Source organism: Ziziphus jujuba, chromosome 3 (genome assembly GCF_031755915.1).
Source record: "Ziziphus jujuba cultivar Dongzao chromosome 3, ASM3175591v1".
NCBI lineage: Eukaryota > Viridiplantae > Streptophyta > Magnoliopsida > Rosales > Rhamnaceae > Ziziphus > Ziziphus jujuba.
In genome coordinates this window covers 21,919,265-21,938,341 of record NC_083381.1, presented here as the reverse complement: position 1 = coordinate 21,938,341, position 19,077 = coordinate 21,919,265, and the positions used below count along the sequence as shown (strand labels likewise).

General features: G+C 31.1%; 3 protein-coding genes across 4 annotated transcripts; 2 read left to right on the top strand and 1 right to left on the bottom strand.

Annotated features, from left to right (window-relative positions):
- Positions 1 to 1,499: 1,499 nt before the first annotated feature.
- Positions 1,500 to 2,678, bottom strand: LOC125423243 (putative F-box protein At5g66830). Its single transcript, XM_048476906.2, has one exon. It carries the CDS (start codon positions 2,676 to 2,678, stop codon positions 1,500 to 1,502), a length of 1,179 nt encoding a protein of 392 aa, XP_048332863.2.
- A 5,235-nt stretch (positions 2,679 to 7,913) lies between these two features.
- Positions 7,914 to 14,975, top strand: LOC107422847 (uncharacterized). 2 transcript variants are annotated; one of them, XM_048477516.2, is made up of 14 exons: positions 7,914 to 8,189; positions 9,095 to 9,483; positions 10,542 to 10,716; positions 11,251 to 11,334; positions 11,448 to 11,689; positions 11,805 to 12,024; positions 12,216 to 12,295; positions 12,424 to 12,508; positions 12,814 to 12,945; positions 13,041 to 13,154; positions 13,261 to 13,308; positions 13,732 to 13,816; positions 14,265 to 14,321; positions 14,464 to 14,975. In XM_048477516.2, the coding sequence occupies exons 2-14, from the start codon at positions 9,263 to 9,265 to the stop codon at positions 14,565 to 14,567; spliced, it is 1,647 nt and encodes a 548-aa protein (XP_048333473.1). In that variant the 5' UTR covers positions 7,914 to 8,189; positions 9,095 to 9,262; the 3' UTR covers positions 14,568 to 14,975. The 2 variants fall into 2 exon arrangements, with proteins under 2 accessions (XP_048333473.1, XP_048333474.1); XM_048477517.2 differs by lacking the exon at positions 7,914 to 8,189 and adding an exon at positions 8,670 to 8,808.
- A 1,010-nt stretch (positions 14,976 to 15,985) lies between these two features.
- On the top strand, positions 15,986 to 18,635 carry LOC107422867 (uncharacterized protein At4g14342). The gene is made up of 4 exons (XM_016032372.4): positions 15,986 to 16,143; positions 16,424 to 16,509; positions 16,632 to 16,755; positions 18,235 to 18,635. The coding sequence occupies exons 1-4, from the start codon at positions 16,138 to 16,140 to the stop codon at positions 18,280 to 18,282; spliced, it is 264 nt and encodes an 87-aa protein (XP_015887858.1). The 5' UTR covers positions 15,986 to 16,137; the 3' UTR covers positions 18,283 to 18,635.
- The last annotated feature ends 442 nt before the right edge of the window (positions 18,636 to 19,077 follow it).

Below are 19,077 nucleotides of genomic sequence, written 5' to 3'. Positions count from 1 at the left end.
TGTATTGCCTTTGATTAACTGAATTTAAGCGCAGTTTGGTGGAATGTGAAGATAAGTAGGAATTTAAACCATTTTGTCTTTTACATATTTAATATTATTTCCGCATGCATCAGCAATATGGCTTAATTAGTTACGTCATTGTTGAATCTTAATTTTGAGTATAATAAGAATACCGTATTTTGTATATATCATTTGATCATGTGAAGTTCGTGAACTACATTGGATCGATTTAATTTCAATGAAACTCATAAAAATTATTGCAAAAATAAATTAATTAAAAATAAAGATGAATTATATTAGAGTTTTGACACTGAATTGGAAACATAGTCCCCCATCATATATATTAATTATTACATGCTTCAAACTCTCGTACTCTTAAATCACATTATCATGTAGTCTCCAAAGACCAGCAAGTCTCGTAGAGAAAAATTGGTAATATGAATCTTGTAGAGAAAATTTGGTAATATGTAGAAATTTTCAAAATTGAATTAATATCAATAATAAGAGATTGATCACATAATGTGCTTTAAAAAAAAAAAGAAAAAAGAAAAAAGAAAAAAGAAAAAAAAAAACAAATATTTTATCTTTAAGGATTAGGAACCAACCAAAAGATCCTCTTGGTAGTCATGCATACTCCTAAATACACCTATTAATTTTTTCCTCATTAAGTCGTAGATTTAGGAATAGAAAATTATCAGTATTTTTATATACGCCTTAAGTATAGAAATGGCTCAATATTTTTTTTTGGTAATAAGAAATTTGTTTGAGCTCCCAATCCAACTCTGATCAGATAAATTTGATATTCATTTTAAACATCATCAGTGAAAAGCAGTTTTTATAAAATACTATTAATTTATGTGGCATGTTTATTTTTACTATTTACATACTTATTATAAATATGATAATAATTATCATATTTTCAAAAGTGATTTTTTTTTTAAATGAATGTATATCTATTTTTGTAAAATAGATATTTCTGAATCAAAAAGATATCAGTACATTTAGTTCTAGTGCAAGCAAAATTTTTGTATTATTACTTCTTTTTTTTTCTATCACGATATTTGTTATGAGCTTTACCGGTGTGATGGCAGAGAAGGAGTGTTTAAACAAATATGATACCAAGATGGAACACAAAACTGGCTAATCCCTATTTTGCCGAAACAGACATAGAAAAAAAAAAATATATATATATATATATATATATATCAGCAATAACATAGCCTTTGTTTGGATCTAAGATTTGGGTTGGAAAAAAAACCAAAAAAAAAAAAAAAAAAAAAAAAAAAAAAGAGAAACTGTTTGTGAATATGCAATTTGAGGAACATAATTTTGAATATAGATGCATTGTCTAAATTGAATAGCTAGCAGTTCATGATTAATTAATATGAACATTATAAGCACAAAGCTGTAAACAATATAAACAAAAATTACAAGTACGAAAGAAGAAAAACATACAGAAATACCCAATCATTCAATCTTAAAAGTTCCAGTATATTTAATTACCAAAGATTAGGAACCATCCAACATGACAAACTCTTAGTACTTGATCCATATTCGTAAACACACCTAGTAAATTTATCCTTCTTCAGGTTATAGATTTCAAGATATTCATCCATGAAATATATCGAATTCGCTTCTAATTTTGGAAAATCTCGAGTCGATATGGATGTTGCTTCTCTTCTTCCTAGCAAGATAGCTTGATCCGACAAAGTTTGTGGCATGCATTCAATTTTCCCAGTTTCATCATCGAATGTAAAGACCACGAATCCAATTGTTGACATTGTATCATTGTCAACACTGTATAAATGAATTTGTTTCAGAATCAAAATCTCACCCGAGGATGATTCCACAAAACATGGCCTACAAAATAATGATAAATTATCTGGCATTGGCACTGGGTATCTTAGAAGTTCCATTGCCAATTTTTTTGCTTCCATTTTAACATTTATAGTGTCCACGGCTTTTATGGGCAAGCTAGTATGAAAATCCCATATATGAACACTATTAAAAAAGTTTAATGCATATACCTTACCATTATGGCATGTTATATCGAAGTAGAACTCGTTCTCAAATTCAGACCATGTCCATGTAAATGAGTTGGAGTTATCACTATGCTCATAAAAAGCTAGTCTATTATTGGGTGGCACAATACCACATAAAACCGCAGCCGAGAAATTCTTGTTACGAGATGGATTAGAAGAGAGGACGATTTTAATAACAAGACCTTTTTCAAATCTTAATCGAGTGGTGGGTTCCAATTGGAACTTTATTTTAGCTCTTGAAAAAGGATTTACAAGGTATGGTTCCGTTTTCTTGTCCAAAATAGCCAACCAACCGTATGATGATCCAGCATAGAGTGCGTCATCAGAAAATCCTCCATAAACTACGTCGTTGTTGAGTTCGTAAACCTTGCCATTCTCTTCAAGGTTCAAGAAACGACAACCATGAAATTGGTCCATTGTTGGTCTAGTAGAAAGCATGAGCAATGGAATCTGAGGCTTAGGAATGTAAGATGGAGAAGATATGGTAGATTGAGCAGCTTTGTTCCAATAACGACAAACTGATTTGAATCGAATGGTGTCGACGACTACAAGTTTTTTTATGATTAACTCCAAAAGTTCGCTTGGGAGCTCAGACCAATTTCTCATCCTTGCTAGTTTCTTTTTTGGACTTACCATCGTTGCTAACTTGAAAAGCTTATAATAAAAACAAATAATAATAAGCATAAATAAAAGAAAAGCTTCAACTATATGGCAAAAAAAACCCTACATATATAGTTTATGTTGGCCCTTTGTTGATTGACAACGTAACGGTATATGTGTAGGAAAAAGAAGTAATATTCCTAATAGAAATTATATTAGACTTTATTTTTTTTGGTCAAAGAAATTTAGATCAGACTGATCAGTTTCCGGGAGATGGAGTTAATAAGGGTTTTTTCCTTTTTTAATTTCAAAGAGATTAATTCTGAATTTTAGGTTTTTTTTTTTTTTTTTTTATAATTCTAATTAAAAAAAGAAAAAGAAAGAAAGACAGATTTGAAACAATCCGGTTGGTAATAACCGACCACTTGTGATAACTGTTAGATTTTGAGTTCTAAGGCCTTATAATGAAATATTCCTCTCCAACTTATTAAAAAAATTAAAAGAAAAAAGAAAAAAGAAAACTTGATTAAAATTTAAGCGAAGTATTAATATCAATTTAAACCATATATATATATATATATATATATTACCTATTAAATAATTTCTGCGTGCTTCTCCACATTGTCGTATTTTAATTCTGAGTATAATAAGAATAATGCTTTTTGTATCGTTTGATCATAACTATATATTGGAAAATTTTTATCCACCAAAAAGAAAAAAAAATACACATCGGAAACAAATTTCAATGAAGCTCAGATAAATTATTGCCGAAACAAATAAATTAAAAATGAAGATAATAATCAAAATTGTTGGCATTAGACACAATAGTGCCACTATCATCAATAATTATTTCATGCTTCAAACTCTCGTACTCTTTAAATCACAATAGTCTCCAAAGGCCAACAAGTTCTTGTAAAGAAAAATTAGTAATATGCAGAAATTTTATGGAACGTCAAAATTGAATAAATGTTTATAATAAAAGATAATCATAGTATGTACTAAAAACACACCGAATAAATGTAGTAGTTATCCCATATTCGTAAAGACACCAATTATTTATTTATTTATTTATTTTTCCCTCTTTCAACTCGTAGATTTTTAGAATAGAAAAAAATATAGTACTTAAATATGTATAATGTTAATGTCTAGAAATGGCTTAATTTGGTTGAAATTGATCAATATACATGAGATGGATTAATGCCCATGGTATTTTTGTCCTCTTCCATTTTTTGGCTAATTAAAACTAACCGCATGGGATATTAAAATGCAAATATTTGAAAATATAAGATTTAAATAGTAATAAATTATTTGAGCAAAAAAAATAAAAAAAGAATAAATTAAAATTTAAAAGTTTCAATTATAGCAAATTTAACCAAATTGCATTTCAATATTATGCATGTGGGAGTCATGTGAAATAAAGTCATTAATCACCATTAGCTAAAAATTTTAATGAGAGAAATGCAACAAATTGAAATTTGAAAGTTGAAATTGTAACATTTTAAATTTAAAAATAAAAAATAAAACTTATTAAAATTAAGGAGTATTAAAATGCAATAAACCTTTTTAAATATATCATCTATGTCTCCGTTAGATTTGAAAATAGCATAAGGCAAACTTCATGGGTTTGGGAAGAATTATGATTGAAGGGTCTAAGCATTTAGCATTAATATGGAAATTTGGAATTAAGTTGTTAATTATGTGAAGTTTAATTTTATCACAAAGTTTAATATAACTCAAAGAATTATATGAAAATAAATAAATATAATATTTATATATATATATATATATACACACATTTATATATATATATATATGTATATATATATTTTAATTAGGGACCGGCCTGCATTTCAATTTTCAATATTGCCTAAACCACTAGCATATGCAATGTCCCCAATGTTTTGTGTACCCATGTTTCTCTTTATATCACAAATCAGAACTACCCCATTTATGGAAACATCTGCCATGTTATACACTTGAAATTTCCCCTTCCAGAGGGACAAATTGGACCCCATTAGTGTCATAATTCTTCTACACCCAGCATATTAATTCTGAGTTTCTCTTTGTTCTTCCTTTTTGTTTACTTGTGATTATGGAATTTCATTCACCCAATATAGCATGTGTATTGTTATAACCACTCACTTGATGACATGCACGTGGCAAAGAGATTGCAATTACTGGCTTCCTCTTGCCATTTTTGGTAATAATGGCTTAAAAGTTAAAATCAATGTTATTTTATTTATATAATTAGAATACAAATGTTTGATCCTAGTGTTACCATGCCCCATGGTTAAGTGTAAAGCTAGCTAGAGCAACGAATACAAATGTTTGATCCTAGTGTTACTGTACCACATGGTTAAGTGTAAAGCTAGCTAGTGCAACAAAAAAGAAAAGTTCATAAGGATATTTTTCTATTTTTGTGCTCCTTTGAAAATTGATTTTTGTTTTCAAAGTTTTGCAGATTTAATTTAAAAGGATCATGGTTTTGACTCAATTTAATATCTTAACTTTGAAATTAACTTTATTGCCAAAAAAAGAAAAAAAACAATATTTTTAAGGCATTCTTAGGTAGACTTTGATATACATATAAAATAGATTTTAGAATAGAAAAGCTACATTTGGTAGTTTCATACCAAAAAAAGTCTACATAATAAGATAGAGTAATGTCGTTGCCAAGGATATTTCATCAAAAAACATGCCCTTGACATTGACAAAACTTTTTGCGTATTTATTTGGGTAGATGGGTATCAAAAGGACTATTGTGAATGGTCATCGTGATGCCCTTGTCTTAGGGTAAACTATACCTTCTATAGCTGTCTATATTGAGGATTACCTTTTTCAAACCTTATCCTTAGCAAACATGTATTGAAATTTATCACCAAAAAACTAAGTATTGAAGTCTTACGTGAAAAAGAAAACACATATTTTTCCTCATGTAGCTTGTAAGATTAAAAGCTTTAAAAAAGGCACGAATAAGAAGATAAATGCCATATTCATGTGAACAAGAAGTTGCAAAATTTGTGGTAGAGGTTAACTATCTATCCTTGTTGCTTACAGCTATAAATTCAAAAAAAAACACAAAAAAGAAAGTCCTCAAATAAGTTTGAATAAAGGTTGCAAGGTAAAAAATGTCTTTTTTTTTTTTTTCCTTTTTTTTTTGGGTGGGTTTATATATTTATCATTATAATTTTTCAAATAGTTTTTATTGTATTCAAAAGTTCAAACCCTTCTACTTAGGTAAGAACAATTCTTTAAATAATGTCCTCCATGAATGAAGTAAGATAGGTTACAAATTTTAATTTTTGGTATTTAAAATAAAATGAATGATAAATAATGAGATTATTGAATAAAAAAATGTATCCACCACCCTAATCAAGGATTTTCTTTCTCCTAATCAAGGGTGGAATTAAAAGAGCATTAAGAGGCCACAAATCTAGGGAAGTTGTTTTTGAATGGACACATGGTGCTACATGATTGGCTAGTCATGTGGATTTCTTCTAACTTTGTTATCCCTCTTCTTTGTGATTGAACTAGGAATATAATTTAAAGCAAACAAAGAAGAGATGCCAAAGTGTATGTGGGCCAGGGTAGAAGGCCCAGGAGATGCTGTATCTTAGGCGGAAGTCAAGGCTTTGAATGTGTTGGAATGGAGTAAAGAAGAAGTGTGATTGTTAATATGTTTTTTGGGGGCAATTATTCTTCTTCTGAAGTGGATAGATATGCATCCCCGCTGGTCCACCTCACCACTCTTCATTACAACTTGCAATATTTTGTTATTACCCAAACTTGTAAATTCTTAATTTTTTTTAAATTTTTTATTATTACTATGGAAAGTTCTGGATGAATTTTATTCGAAATGCTAATTAAATGATAATTTAAAAAAAAAAAATCATAGTCTACTATAGCTATATCAATGGAAATCATTGTCTATACATGTATTTCGGATAAAATTTATTCTGGATTTCCTTAAAAAAGATGTATAGTTTATATATGATAATATATGTGAGGTTAGATATTTATGAGATCAATAGTCTATATTTATTAACATAATTACTTTTTAAAAGTATGTAATGTTTTTTGAATGTTGTTTGGAAATATTTTAGTCTTCAAAATCAATAAATTAATATTTTATTTGATTTTTGAACAAAAAGTTATTATGTAAGTAATATGTAAAAAAAAAAAAAAAGATTATTAGGTAAATAATATGTATTGCATTGTATATATGTATATTTATTATATTCCTATTGTCAAAAAAGGTGAGTTGAAAAATAAATAAAAAGGAGAAGAAATGAAAAGAATACGATGAAAAGTAAGGAAAGAGAAAAAGGGAAGAGGATAATAAGTGCTTTAAATAGATAAATAAATAAAATTTAAAAACCTTTTGAGAAACATAATTTAAAATTTAAAATTTAAAAGTTGAAACAAAAACCAAATCTACATTTTCCTAGAAGTGAGTTAATTTTGCACTTAAATTCAATGTTAAATTCAATATTATTAATTTTTACTGGAACTTGCTATTTCTAGTCAAAATTAGTCCACTTCAGACTTGTTTTGATTTTTTTTTTTTTTTTCGTGATAATTGTCAATCCAGCCAACATATCAGCAAGGCTTTTGATCATTTTAGAGTTGAAAAAAAGAACCATGTTTTGTGTTTTTTTATATATATTTTTTTCCATATCTCAATTCTATCCTTGACTTTACATGAAATAGGGGGAAAAAAGAAAAAACCTATCTTTGACTTTTTTCCCCTAAAAATTCTGATTTACAGCTAACAAAGTGTTACCATCTTGAATAATTTATTATTGATTGATTAACATCTTATAAGATAAGTGGAATGTGGGGCCTAAAAAACCTTGCAAATAATTCACTTTTCATGTCAAACATGATTTAATTATATGCTTACTATAAAAGGAACACCCACATTTTTATTTATAATTTTTGTATAATCGAAACTAAATTACTAAATTTGATATTGGCAAAAATATTAATCTTTAATTAACTCATTTTGGTAACTACAATTGTGAATACATGCAAAAAAAATGTATTAAGTAAACTATTATATAACTTTTTTTGGAAATTAAATTATTATATAAATTACTAAAGAAAATCATATTCTTCTCGTTACCTACTCAGATCCTAATAAATATTTCCAGTGGGATAACATAAATCTCGCAAAAATATTTAGAATTTTTTTTTTATAAAAAAAAAGGAAAAAAAAAAGAAAAAAAAAAAGAAAAGAAAAGTCAAGGAGCTACAAAAAGCAGAAGTAGAAACTTTTCAAAGAGAAGGGAAAAAAATAATAAAAATAAAAAATAAAAAAAAATAAGAAAAAGAAAAAGGCAGAGGAGAGTGGGATGGGGTATGAGAATGATGAACACCAAGTGGTGGTATTCTTGAGTCCTCATTCTTCCTTCTAAACTCAGATTCTTGGGTGTTGTGCATTTTTTTTCTCTCTCTTTCTTTCTCTCTCTGTCTCTGTGTCTCTCCTAGGGTTTCACATCGCTGATGTTACTTCTGATGCAAACCTGTTGCTCTGGAATTCTCAAGGTAGTTTCATTTGTTTCAAATCGAACTTTCTGGACCTGTCAGATTCGGTTTTGTTTTATTGGGTTGTTTTACGAATTTAGGGTTTCAGTTACTTTATGCAGTGTGTGTCATTGTTTTTTTTTATTTTTATTTTTTTTTATTTTGTTGGTTGGATGTTTGGTTGATCGGGTTTTTGGTTTTGATTTTCTGGTTGGTTGGTGGGAAATTGTGAGAAGGATATTGAAGTGGGGTTGTTTGGGATTTTTTTTTTGATATATTTTTTTTTGAATAGCGTTCTTCATTGGTGATTTGGAGTTTAAATTGTTTAGGACTTAGATGGTGGTTTCAACTTTATAGTCTAGTTGTCTGTTTGATTGAGAGAGGAGGAGGAAAAAAAAAAAAAAAAAAAAAAAAGAGAAAAATGTGGGGAAAAGGAGAGGCTCAGGCTTTTTCCGTGAAATGGGGATTTGCTGCCTTTTAGTTTTGTGCTTCGCTGCTGGTACAACATCTGCTTTAGGGCTTCTGTTTTGGTTTTCGATTGTCACAGTAAAATGAAAATGATTTAAATTGTGGTTTGTAAGGCAGTTTTGGAAAATTGTTGTCGAGAAGATTTCTGTGCTGTTTGATGCTCACTGCTCAGGTTTATAAGTTGCTTATTTTTGTTGCTTCTTTTTCCTGCTTTTGTTTTGGCAATTTGAATTCTGTGAAAGGGTTATTGTTCTCGTTTATTCATTGACTCGTCACCATGAAATTTTGTGATTTGTGCATATAAATGTATTAGTTATCTTATACTCAAGAAATTACTTTATCCCTATCACTGTGTAATGGGGTATTTTTATTTTATTTTATTTTATTTTTATCTTACAGTTGGTTATTGTTTATGCTATTTTGGTTAATAGGATTTTCTTTTGTTTATTCAATTGCAGAACATATGCATTGGATCCCTTGGATCAATGATGGATCAGTATCTGCAGTGTCAATTGCATAATGCAATAAGTTCATGACAATTTCTATGCCCTTCAGTAGTTTGTGGAATAAAATGGACATTTAGAAAGAGCTGATTCACAAGGTATTATATTAGTAGAGTGAAAAAGATGGAGGTGGTGAGGCGTTGGTTGAATAAGTTCAAGTCAAAAGAGAAGGTGAGGTCGTCGAAGAACAAGGAAACTACAGGAAATGGAAAAGAGGTGTCAAAAGCACCAGCAAGTGAGGAAGTGCCTTCAAATGTAACCAAGCAGAAGGTTGCAGCTGCAAAGCAATATATAGAAAACCATTATAAGAAGCAGATGAAAAGTTTGCAGGAGAGGAAGGAGAGGTATGATGTTTAATGCTTCTTATAGTGATAAAATTAGAACATGCTGTCAGGTTATTCGTTCTAATATTTATTGACTTGAATATTGTTGTTGCATGTATTTTATCCTCATGCTTGCAGCTCATTTGTATCACGTTACTTAGTTCACTTTCTTGAACGAATGACAATGGCCCATAATAGTTGGTTATATGATGTATTCGGCCCATAATAGTTGGTTATATGATGTATTCGGCCAATTGGTTATGTGTTTGATTTCTTGCTAATTATGAGTTCTTTATATTTAATTTATATAAGATGGAAACCACTTAACTATAATTATTTCACTGAACTATTGAAAGTAGCTCAATAGATGCTGGACAGTAGATGGTGCTGGTTGGTTTCTCATGTAGTGTGTTGGATTATGCATAAAGAATTGTCAACACGTTTCTAGGTGTTAAATAGGTGCTTAATGAATTCCTTTGCTATTATCTCCAGAACTAAATACAGATCCATGACTTGAGAGGTTGCGCATGAAATTGATTTCTTTCACTTGAAACTTTTGTAGATAAGTTGGTACATCAGAACTTTGGGATATGAACAAGTGATCTAACTTTTTTCTTTTTTTCTTTTTTTCTTTTTTTAAAAAAAAAACAAAAATTTAAAAATTTGTTTTTAATATTTGTGTTGGATATATGTACTTAGTGTAAATTTGGTAGCTTACCAAAAGTGCATGAGTTGTGACTTTAAAAGACTCATATTAACCATGAGACTTTAGAATTATAGTGTTAACAGCTAATGATTCGTAATCATAAATATTATGCCTTTCCTCCTTTTATTGCTTTTTCATGGTTAAACATGCTACCATATAGGTTCAAATTGGCTTCTTTCTCTCTCTTTGTAATGTTCAAAACTGGCATACTGCTATTAGTACCTGGTTGATTCTGTAGAAGTTTTATTTTTTTTCTGGTTCAGGTCAGGGGTTGGTTGTCTTACTAAGAAAAATTGTGCTATCAAATATGACTGTCAGTTATGTTTAGTTTCTAGTACTTTGGTGAATAATTGTTATCATACTTCTGATGTAGACGCAATGTACTGGAAAAGAAGTTGGCTGATGCTGAGGTCTCTGAAGAAGAGCAGAACAATTTGCTCAAGTATTTGGAGAAGAAGGAAACAGAATATATGCGTCTTCAAAGGCATAAAATGGGTGCAGATGACTTTGAGCCTTTAACAATGATAGGGAAGGGTGCATTTGGAGAGGTTTGACCTTTTTTTTCCTTGGACATATTACTAGAGCATTTACTTTCATACCCAGGTTGTTTTCTATTTCTAGATCAGTGGCCATCACAATTACCTAGTTTCTCTCTCTCTCTCTCCCTCCCTCCCTCCCTCTCCCTCTCCCTCTCTCTCTCTCTCTCTCTCTCCCTCCCTCCCTCCCTCTCCCTCTCCCTCCCTCTCTCTCTCTCTCTCTCTCTCTCTCTTTCTTCTAACGAGGGTGTGTTGGTAGAGGATGGAAGGGTTATTGGAATTGGGGGTCTTATTTCTCATGTGTAATAATATTTCTACTGGATAAAAGTTGAGCAATGTTAAATGTTAATCACAATCCATTTTAGCCCGAGTAGGATCAACAGTTCTTAAAATTCCATGAGTTTGTGCCTCTGTTCCTGCCTCCGTGGCTGTACATATAACTCAGTTCTTATTACTTTGCAAGGCCATAAGTTTTCTTATTTTACTTCTACAACAAGCTAAGAAACATATGTTTGCTTTTGTTGCTTATTTCTTTCTATGGTCCAGGTTAGAGTCTGCAGGGAGAAAGCAACTGGTCATGTATATGCAATGAAGAAGCTAAAGAAATCAGAGATGCTTCGCAGAGGCCAGGTATATTTTTTCCTATTCTAACAGAATCTTTTTCTTAGTCTTTTTTATTTTTTTATTTTTATTTCTCCCTCTCTCATGAAGCTTATTCCCAGTATCTATTTATTGATTTTCAGGTTGAGCATGTGAAAGCTGAGAGGAACCTACTTGCAGAGGTTGACAGCAATTGCATTGTTAAGCTTTATTGCTCCTTCCAAGATGAGGAATATCTATATCTTATTATGGAATATCTTCCTGGTGGAGATATGATGACTTTACTGATGCGGAAGGATACTCTGACTGAAGATGAGGCTAGGTTTTATGTTGGGGAAACTGTCCTAGCTATTGAGTCAATTCATAAACATAACTATATTCATAGGTAAGTTAAATGCGTTGATTTAATTGTATGGTGGGAGACGTTTATATGCCTTTTACTCTTGGTCTTCTTATTTTTAATCATGAGGAATAACCCTTACTTTGTTCACATGTCACAGGGATATCAAACCTGATAACTTGCTGCTTGACAAGAATGGTCATATGAAACTATCGGATTTTGGGTTATGTAAGCCACTAGACTGCAGTAATCTCCAAGAAAAGGACTTCACTCTGGCGAACAATCTTAGTGGGGCTCTTCAGAGTGATGGACGCCCTGTGGTACCAAAACGCACACAACAGGAGCAACTGCAGCATTGGCAGAGGAACAGGAGAATGCTTGTAAATTCCCTATATATGTGCTTGATAATAACTGTTATGATCTGCCGAGACTAGTTGTACATTTACCATGCCTTTCTTTAATATTGTTATAGACAATTTGTTATGCATCTGTTTGTTCCTTGCAATTGCTGCCAATCTTATACGACGAGAAGTCTGGAGTTCAATCTTATCAACATCCTTTGATATTTCAGGCTTATTCTACTGTTGGAACCCCAGACTACATTGCCCCAGAAGTTTTGCTAAAGAAAGGATATGGAATGGAATGTGATTGGTCAGTCATTAATTTTTTTATTTTGTTTTTGTGTTTTGCTTTTTTTTTTTTTTTTTTTTTTTTTTGGGGGGGGGGGGGGGGGGGTCAAGTCCATTTTCTGGTGATGATATTTTACCATACAATTCCAGGTGGTCTCTTGGGGCTATCATGTATGAAATGCTTGTGGGATATCCACCATTCTATTCAGATGAACCCATGTCAACTTGTAGGAAGGTAAGCTTACAAGCACTTGTTGCATGGATATTTTCTCCTCTTTTTCTTTTCTTCTTCTTCTTCTTTTATTTATTTATTATTATTATTTTTTTGGACATATATTATGCGTGGCTATGGTTGCATGACTGTTTTTGTCCTTTAGTATTTAGATTAGGCCACAGAACACATGACTGTTTTTGTCCTTTTGTATTTAGATTAGGCCACAGAACACAGAGTTTTGGTTGGGTGTAGTTGAATCTCTTGACCCATTTCTTGTGTTTATTGTCATATATGGTTCAACATTCTCTCTTTTCTCTATCATGCAGATAGTTAATTGGAGAACCCATTTGAAATTCCCAGAAGAAGCAAAACTTTCTCCAGAAGCAAAGGACCTTATTAGTAGACTCTTATGTAATGTTGAGCAAAGGCTTGGAACAAAAGGGGCAGATGAAATTAAGGTGTTGTGTGGTGTGTTCTATTCTAGATACGTTGGTCTGTTTATACTTGAATAAATTATTTATGCAATTAACTAGCTGGCCACTGTAATTTTCAGGCTCATCCATGGTTTAAAGGCATCGATTGGGATAAGTTGTATCAGATGAAAGCTGCATTTATTCCTGAGGTTAATGATGAATTGGATACTCAGAATTTTGAAAAGTTTGAGGAGGTAATTACTGTTTTACTGTATCTTGACGCACAAAAGAATTACCACATTTTCAAGTGTGTTTTCACTAACTCTTTCAACTTTTGTCTATGGTGAACTGTTCTTTTAGGCTGACAATGAAATTCAAACTTCATCAAAAGCAGGCCCATGGAGAAAGGTTGGTAGATACAGTTACCATTGCATGCATTCTATTCCATATGAGCTGCCACAGTAATAATTGTTAGAATATATTTGCTTCTGGTGCTCTGTCATGTTTGCTAGCTAAGCCTGGATCTTCTTAATCCTTGGCTTTGCAAGGCAAAATCTTTTCCTGATTGTACAATCTATTTTAAATATTAACACCGCTTAAGTAGCTAAAGTCATCGGATTAGGAACAATGATTTTTGAAAAGTCATTTAATATAATTTGTCCACCCGATGGTTCTTATGAATGCACATAGGAAAAATGGTGTTCCTGGAAGTTGTTGATACCACTCGTTTGCATTAACTACTTGCCATATGTGGCTGCAAGTTAAATAGTTTATTGAAAAAGGTGTTGACTGGTTGCTCATGTTTTTGTTGCTTTCATGAACTTACTGCAGATGCTGTCATCAAAGGACATCAACTTTGTGGGTTACACGTACAAAAACTTTGAAATTGTAAATGATCATCAATTACCTGGGATAGGTAGTGTATCCTTTGCTCATGATTGCATATATGTTGATTGAGTTTCTTCCCAATTTGATATTTCTGAATTGCCTAATGCGTTTTCATTCTTTTCTTACATATTTATTTATTTACCGATTAATTCACTTTCTGATATTCCAAAAAACTTTTGTGTTATGAGTATTATGGCCTAATAAGGTTGTTATGCATCAGCCTGTTGATATTCACACCCTTCTTAAGTCTACAAACTGTGCATCCATAAACCGCAAGTTGTTAAAACATAAAGCCATCCTTAAAAGCAACCATTCCTGTCTTTCTAAATCTATTTCATGCCTCTGGATTTCATCATCATATACATAAGATCACTGAGGTTGTAATTCTCTCGCATAATTTTTAATATACACATTTCTGTTTTCCATTTTGGCTATGATCTTTGTACGTGATTTTGATATGTGCTTTCCTATTGCAGCTGAGTTGAAGAAAAAAAGCACAAAAACTAAGAGGCCTTCCATCAAATCCCTCTTTGGTGAGATAATTTTTCAGCATTTTCTGCCATAAGGGCGAAAGGGATCTAAGAGGCGACTCTTTCATCCCCATTATCCAATTTATGCAATCTAAGAGTATCTTATCCTATTTCTAATTTATCTGATTCATCTCATATATTACAGATGACGAATCTGCAAAGGCTGCTAGTCAACCTGTTCAAGGGAGCTTCTTGGGGATGCTCCCCCCGCAATTAGAAGTCCCTGAGAAACAGAATGAATCGAAATGAAGTGCATATTTTGTTGTTTTCCTTTTTTGTTGATAAACATCATATGGCCACCAACAGAGGATCCAACCAAAGATTACATCATGATTAGCTTTATGCTAGAGTTGAAAGTTTTAGGGGCAAAGGTCCCGAAAACTGGGTCGGTTGGTATATTAGTTAGCACTTGGCTCAGGTTTGATGGGATTTTTTTTTTTTTTTTTTTAAATGCCAAATATTTTGCTTTTTTCGAGTATATATTCTTTGAAATAGTTGTGTATTCTTTTTACTCCACTTTGTTCAAAGTGCAAAAATTGTATGCATTAGCCGCATAATTGTTCATGTATTCTAACTCGTTTTTATGCTAAATGTACCAATTAAAATGATATATATTGGAAAGGTTTGTAATTCGTATAACTGCCTTTTCCTTTTTCCTTTGACCTTGTTCCCTTTAAGAATACATTCATTAGATGCATAATTATTAATATCATCTTCTAAATTTTTTGGTCAACTTCTAATTTAGTTTCAATCAGTACAATTGGCTGCAATATGTTTTCTGTTTTATGCTGGGGTAGAATTAGGGTATTGATAATTTTCAAAAGCAACATCTGTATATGTGCCTCTCATTTTTTTTTTCTTTTAATAGGTTTCTGGATCTTGCGGTATGAATTTATACACTAGGTCAAGTAAGATATGATAAAATATATAATTTGGGGTTTTTCGCGAAAAGAAAATTTCTAACAGTGAAATGCAATAAATGATGTACAATTATCTCCTAGCATTTAGGAAAATGAGAAAATTTCGAATCTTTATTTTAGTTGTATCCACTGTGTAGCTATAGCAAAAACAGTATTCAACTTTAAACTTCTACTTATTTTAATCTGAAATAGAAAATAACTCTTAATCAACAAATATTAAAATTTTCAACCTTTTTTTTTTTTTTTTAAATAATTAATATTTCCAATATTTTTTTGGGATGGACAAGGAATGTAAAAGAAAAGTTCAAGACCCGATGAAACTCGCTCAAAAAAATAAAATAAAAGAATGTTTAACTTCAACTTAACCGTGCACAATTTCTATTTAAATTCGATCCGACTTATTTGACTACCAGTCAAGTTGGTCCTAAGGCTAGCTTATAATAAGATTGATTAGCATGTCCGATATAATTTAATATTTTCTTTATATCGTAAGATATTTATTATATGTTTCGTTGTATCTGTTTATTATTTGTCTCATTTTTATATTTGGCAATATCATAACATAGGATATTATTTGTAGTTTTTTTATTAGAAAAAAAAAATTTAAAAGGGAAAGAATATTTTTTGCCCAATCTTCAAATGGGAAGCCCAAGGCCCAGTCTAAAATAATCTCTTAGGTCTGAAAAAAGCCACCATTTTTTGGGCTTGGCTGTGCCTAGACAAACGAAAGGGACGAAAACGCTGCGTTTCTTAGGAGGTGATATGCCTAAAAAAAAAAAAATCGGTGCGTTTCGAAAGAGCTATACATGCATAAAGCTCTGAGCCAAAACTGAGTCTCTCTCTTCTTCTTGGCCTACTGTTTAGCTTCAAAAAAATTCGCTCTCTCTTAATCGCCAACTATGCAGGTGACTCTCTCTCTCTCTCTCTCTCTCTCTCTCTCTCTCTATCACGCCCCCATTTCTCTATTCGAAGAAAATATTAGGGTTTAATTTTGTAGTTGAACTATCCAAAACTTAAAACCCTAGTTACCTCGTTTGTTTCCAAGGAAAATTCAAGAAAGCTAATGACAATTGCAATTTCGTTTCCAAACCAAGCTTTTTGAATTTTCGGGTTTTGTCTATTATACTCAAATTCTGACAAGCTTTTGCTGATTATTATTTGTTTATTTATTTTTTGGGAGTGCAGGCTAGTGATAGGTTTAATATCAATTCCCAACTTGAGCATCTCCAAGCTAAATATGTTGGTACTGGGCATGCCGATTTAAACAGATTGTGAGCTTATATTATTTAATTTTTCTTATTAAATGCCTTTTTTTTTTCTTTTTTCTTTTTTTTTTTTTTTTTTTTTGTGTGTGTTTGATTTTTTTAGATTGGTTATTTTTTGGAATTTGTAGTGAATGGGCCGTGAACATTCAAAGGGATAGCTATGCATCATATGTTGGCCATTACCCGATTTTAGCCTATTTTGCTATTGCTGAAAACGAATCAATTGGAAGGGAACGCTACAACTTTATGCAGGTTGTATTTATATCCATATCTCTTGTATTAATTTTAGTCACTTTCTCATTCATTTTCTTTATGGTTTCTGTTTGATCCTTGTTTGTGATGTTAGTTACTAATCAAAATGTAAAATGGTATTGGTTGTATACTCTATCTGCATTTAGGTTCAGAGGTTATGTTAGAATTTCTATACATTGATAGTTTTAGATTAATAAGAATGTCTTTGTATTTTGTATGGAATTTTTAGTATGTGTCTGTGTTTAACAGTCATTAATGATTCTCATATCATTGTCGCTACCCACAAGAAACAACCAAGTCCTATAAAATATTGTTCAGTAAGAAAATTGTGTCTGAAGTTTCACAAAGTTGTCCACAGTAACTTCGAATAAGATTCTTTTGGACCGAGTTGAATTTGTTCACCTTTGATTTACATAATGTACTTACATGTTAAATGTTTTAAAGGTGTGGTATGGCATTGCTAGTAATGGCTTCCTAATGCTTTACTCCATTATTTCTATCCTATCTTTGGAATTGAGTTAAGTCATTGATTATGTGTTCCTGAACCAAGCTCAGCGGACTCTTACTTCAACTATACAGACTAGTTCTCAAATTCTCTGTTGGATTCCATTTCTTAGGAATCTATGATTTTCAATAAGAATAATCTTATTTTGTGTTTTATAACCATTGAATTTAGCCTCTCTGTCAGTTTTCTTGAGCTTTAATTTTTCTTGGTTTGGCTCTTACTGGCACTGTCCATGTTGAATGAAATTGTTGATATTAACTGTGCTAAAATAAGACCAATGTAGTTTTAAAAGTAATGCAACAAAATATAATTTAAAACCGGAAGAGGTCCTGGTAAGTTCTGGGGGGATTTGTTCAAGTAATAATATTATTGCTCTTGACTCAATGGATCTGGTATTTATTCTCACAACTGCAGAAGATGATTCTACGATTTTTCTTCGGTGTTTCAACCAGTGCTTTTTTTTTTTTTTTTTTAATTGTTTTAAGATGTCCATGTGTTCGGTTGAATAATACTTGCTTTGTCAATTAAAATGCTAGCCTGTTTTGATATCCCTCTTGAGTTCCTCCACAATTTGTTTCCTGTTTCATATCGGTTCAGATCCTTATGTATTGAAACTAGCAAATATTTCCTTCCCATGGAATGATCAATAAGCTGCTAACTTAGTTTCATCACAAAATAAATAAATAAATAAATAAATAAATACATTAGCTGCTGTGTTGGTTTCATATCCCTAGGGATGCTCGTTTTGGCTTAAGCTGATGATCGAGTAGTTTTATGGTATATTATTATCATGCTGCTGCATAGTTTGTTTATTTAAGGTTGTTAATTGTTGGTGTTATCATGATGGATTTGTAACATGGTGCAATCTCATAATTCAAATGAATGCTTTATATGACACTAATAATTTTTCTCTAGAAAACATTGATGTCGATGAAATTGATACTGATTTTATATTTTCTTTGCCTATTATGCAGAAAATGCTTTTGCCTTGTGGTCTCCCCCCTGAAAGAGAGGATGATTGAGAGTTGTCATTAAGACATCAGCCGAGGCATTCGAAAACTCTTGGGTTTCTCACGCATAAAGACTTTGCTTTTGGGATTTGCATGTCTCTCTATCTGTGAATTGGAGTAGTATTATTTGTATGTGACATTAATGAAAATGAATGCTAATTTCGGTGGCTTATTTATGGTTGTTGTCTTGTTTATGAAATTGTAAGCATTAGTTATTCGAAGCTTTGGTAATTTCGGAGTGTGAAAGGTTTATGAGACTGTCTAGCTTCTGATCAACTTCAAATTGCAACAAAGAACTGATTTACTGTTTGTATAAAAAGAAGCTTGCCAATGCTATCTGACCATCCTTTCGTGTAGAAAGAAAATCTATTCTCTCTCTCTCTCTCTCTCTGTATTTCTCTCTCTTTCTCTATCTCTGCATGCACCACTGCATATGTCTCTCATTGTGGAGAAGAGTAATATCTGAAATTTATCTTATGTTTTTTTGGTTAATTTTATCTACCTCTTTTAACATTTAATTTAAATATAATTTAGTTCTTTTAATTGGAAAAATATTATCAATTTCCATTTAGTTGCAAAAAATCATTATTTTTTTTTATTGTTTTATTTATATCTTTTGAAATAATATTATTCACACCTCTTTAAAATGTTAGTTAAAAACTCAAATTTTTTAAAATTAATTTATAATTAATGCAAATTTTAAAAGTTTAGACGTGATATTTTCTATATTTTCAGTTATTGCAATTTGCAAAACATATATATTATTAAATAATGATTTTTTTTCTCCATTTAATTTTATTATAATAT

Coding starts and splice junctions, on each gene's coding strand:
- LOC125423243 (XM_048476906.2), bottom strand. CDS start 2,678: ATGGTAAGTCCAAAAAAGAAACTAGCAAGGATGAGAAATTGGTCTGAG.
- LOC107422867 (XM_016032372.4), top strand. Junction 16,510..16,631: donor CATGCCGATTTAAACAGATT/GTGAGCTTATAT, acceptor TGGAATTTGTAG/TGAATGGGCCGTGAACATTC. Junction 16,756..18,234: donor AACGCTACAACTTTATGCAG/GTTGTATTTATA, acceptor CCTATTATGCAG/AAAATGCTTTTGCCTTGTGG.
- LOC107422847 (XM_048477516.2), top strand. CDS start 9,263: ATGGAGGTGGTGAGGCGTTGGTTGAATAAGTTCAAGTCAAAAGAGAAG. Junction 11,335..11,447: donor AGATGCTTCGCAGAGGCCAG/GTATATTTTTTC, acceptor ATTGATTTTCAG/GTTGAGCATGTGAAAGCTGA. Junction 13,817..14,264: donor TCATCAATTACCTGGGATAG/GTAGTGTATCCT, acceptor TTCCTATTGCAG/CTGAGTTGAAGAAAAAAAGC.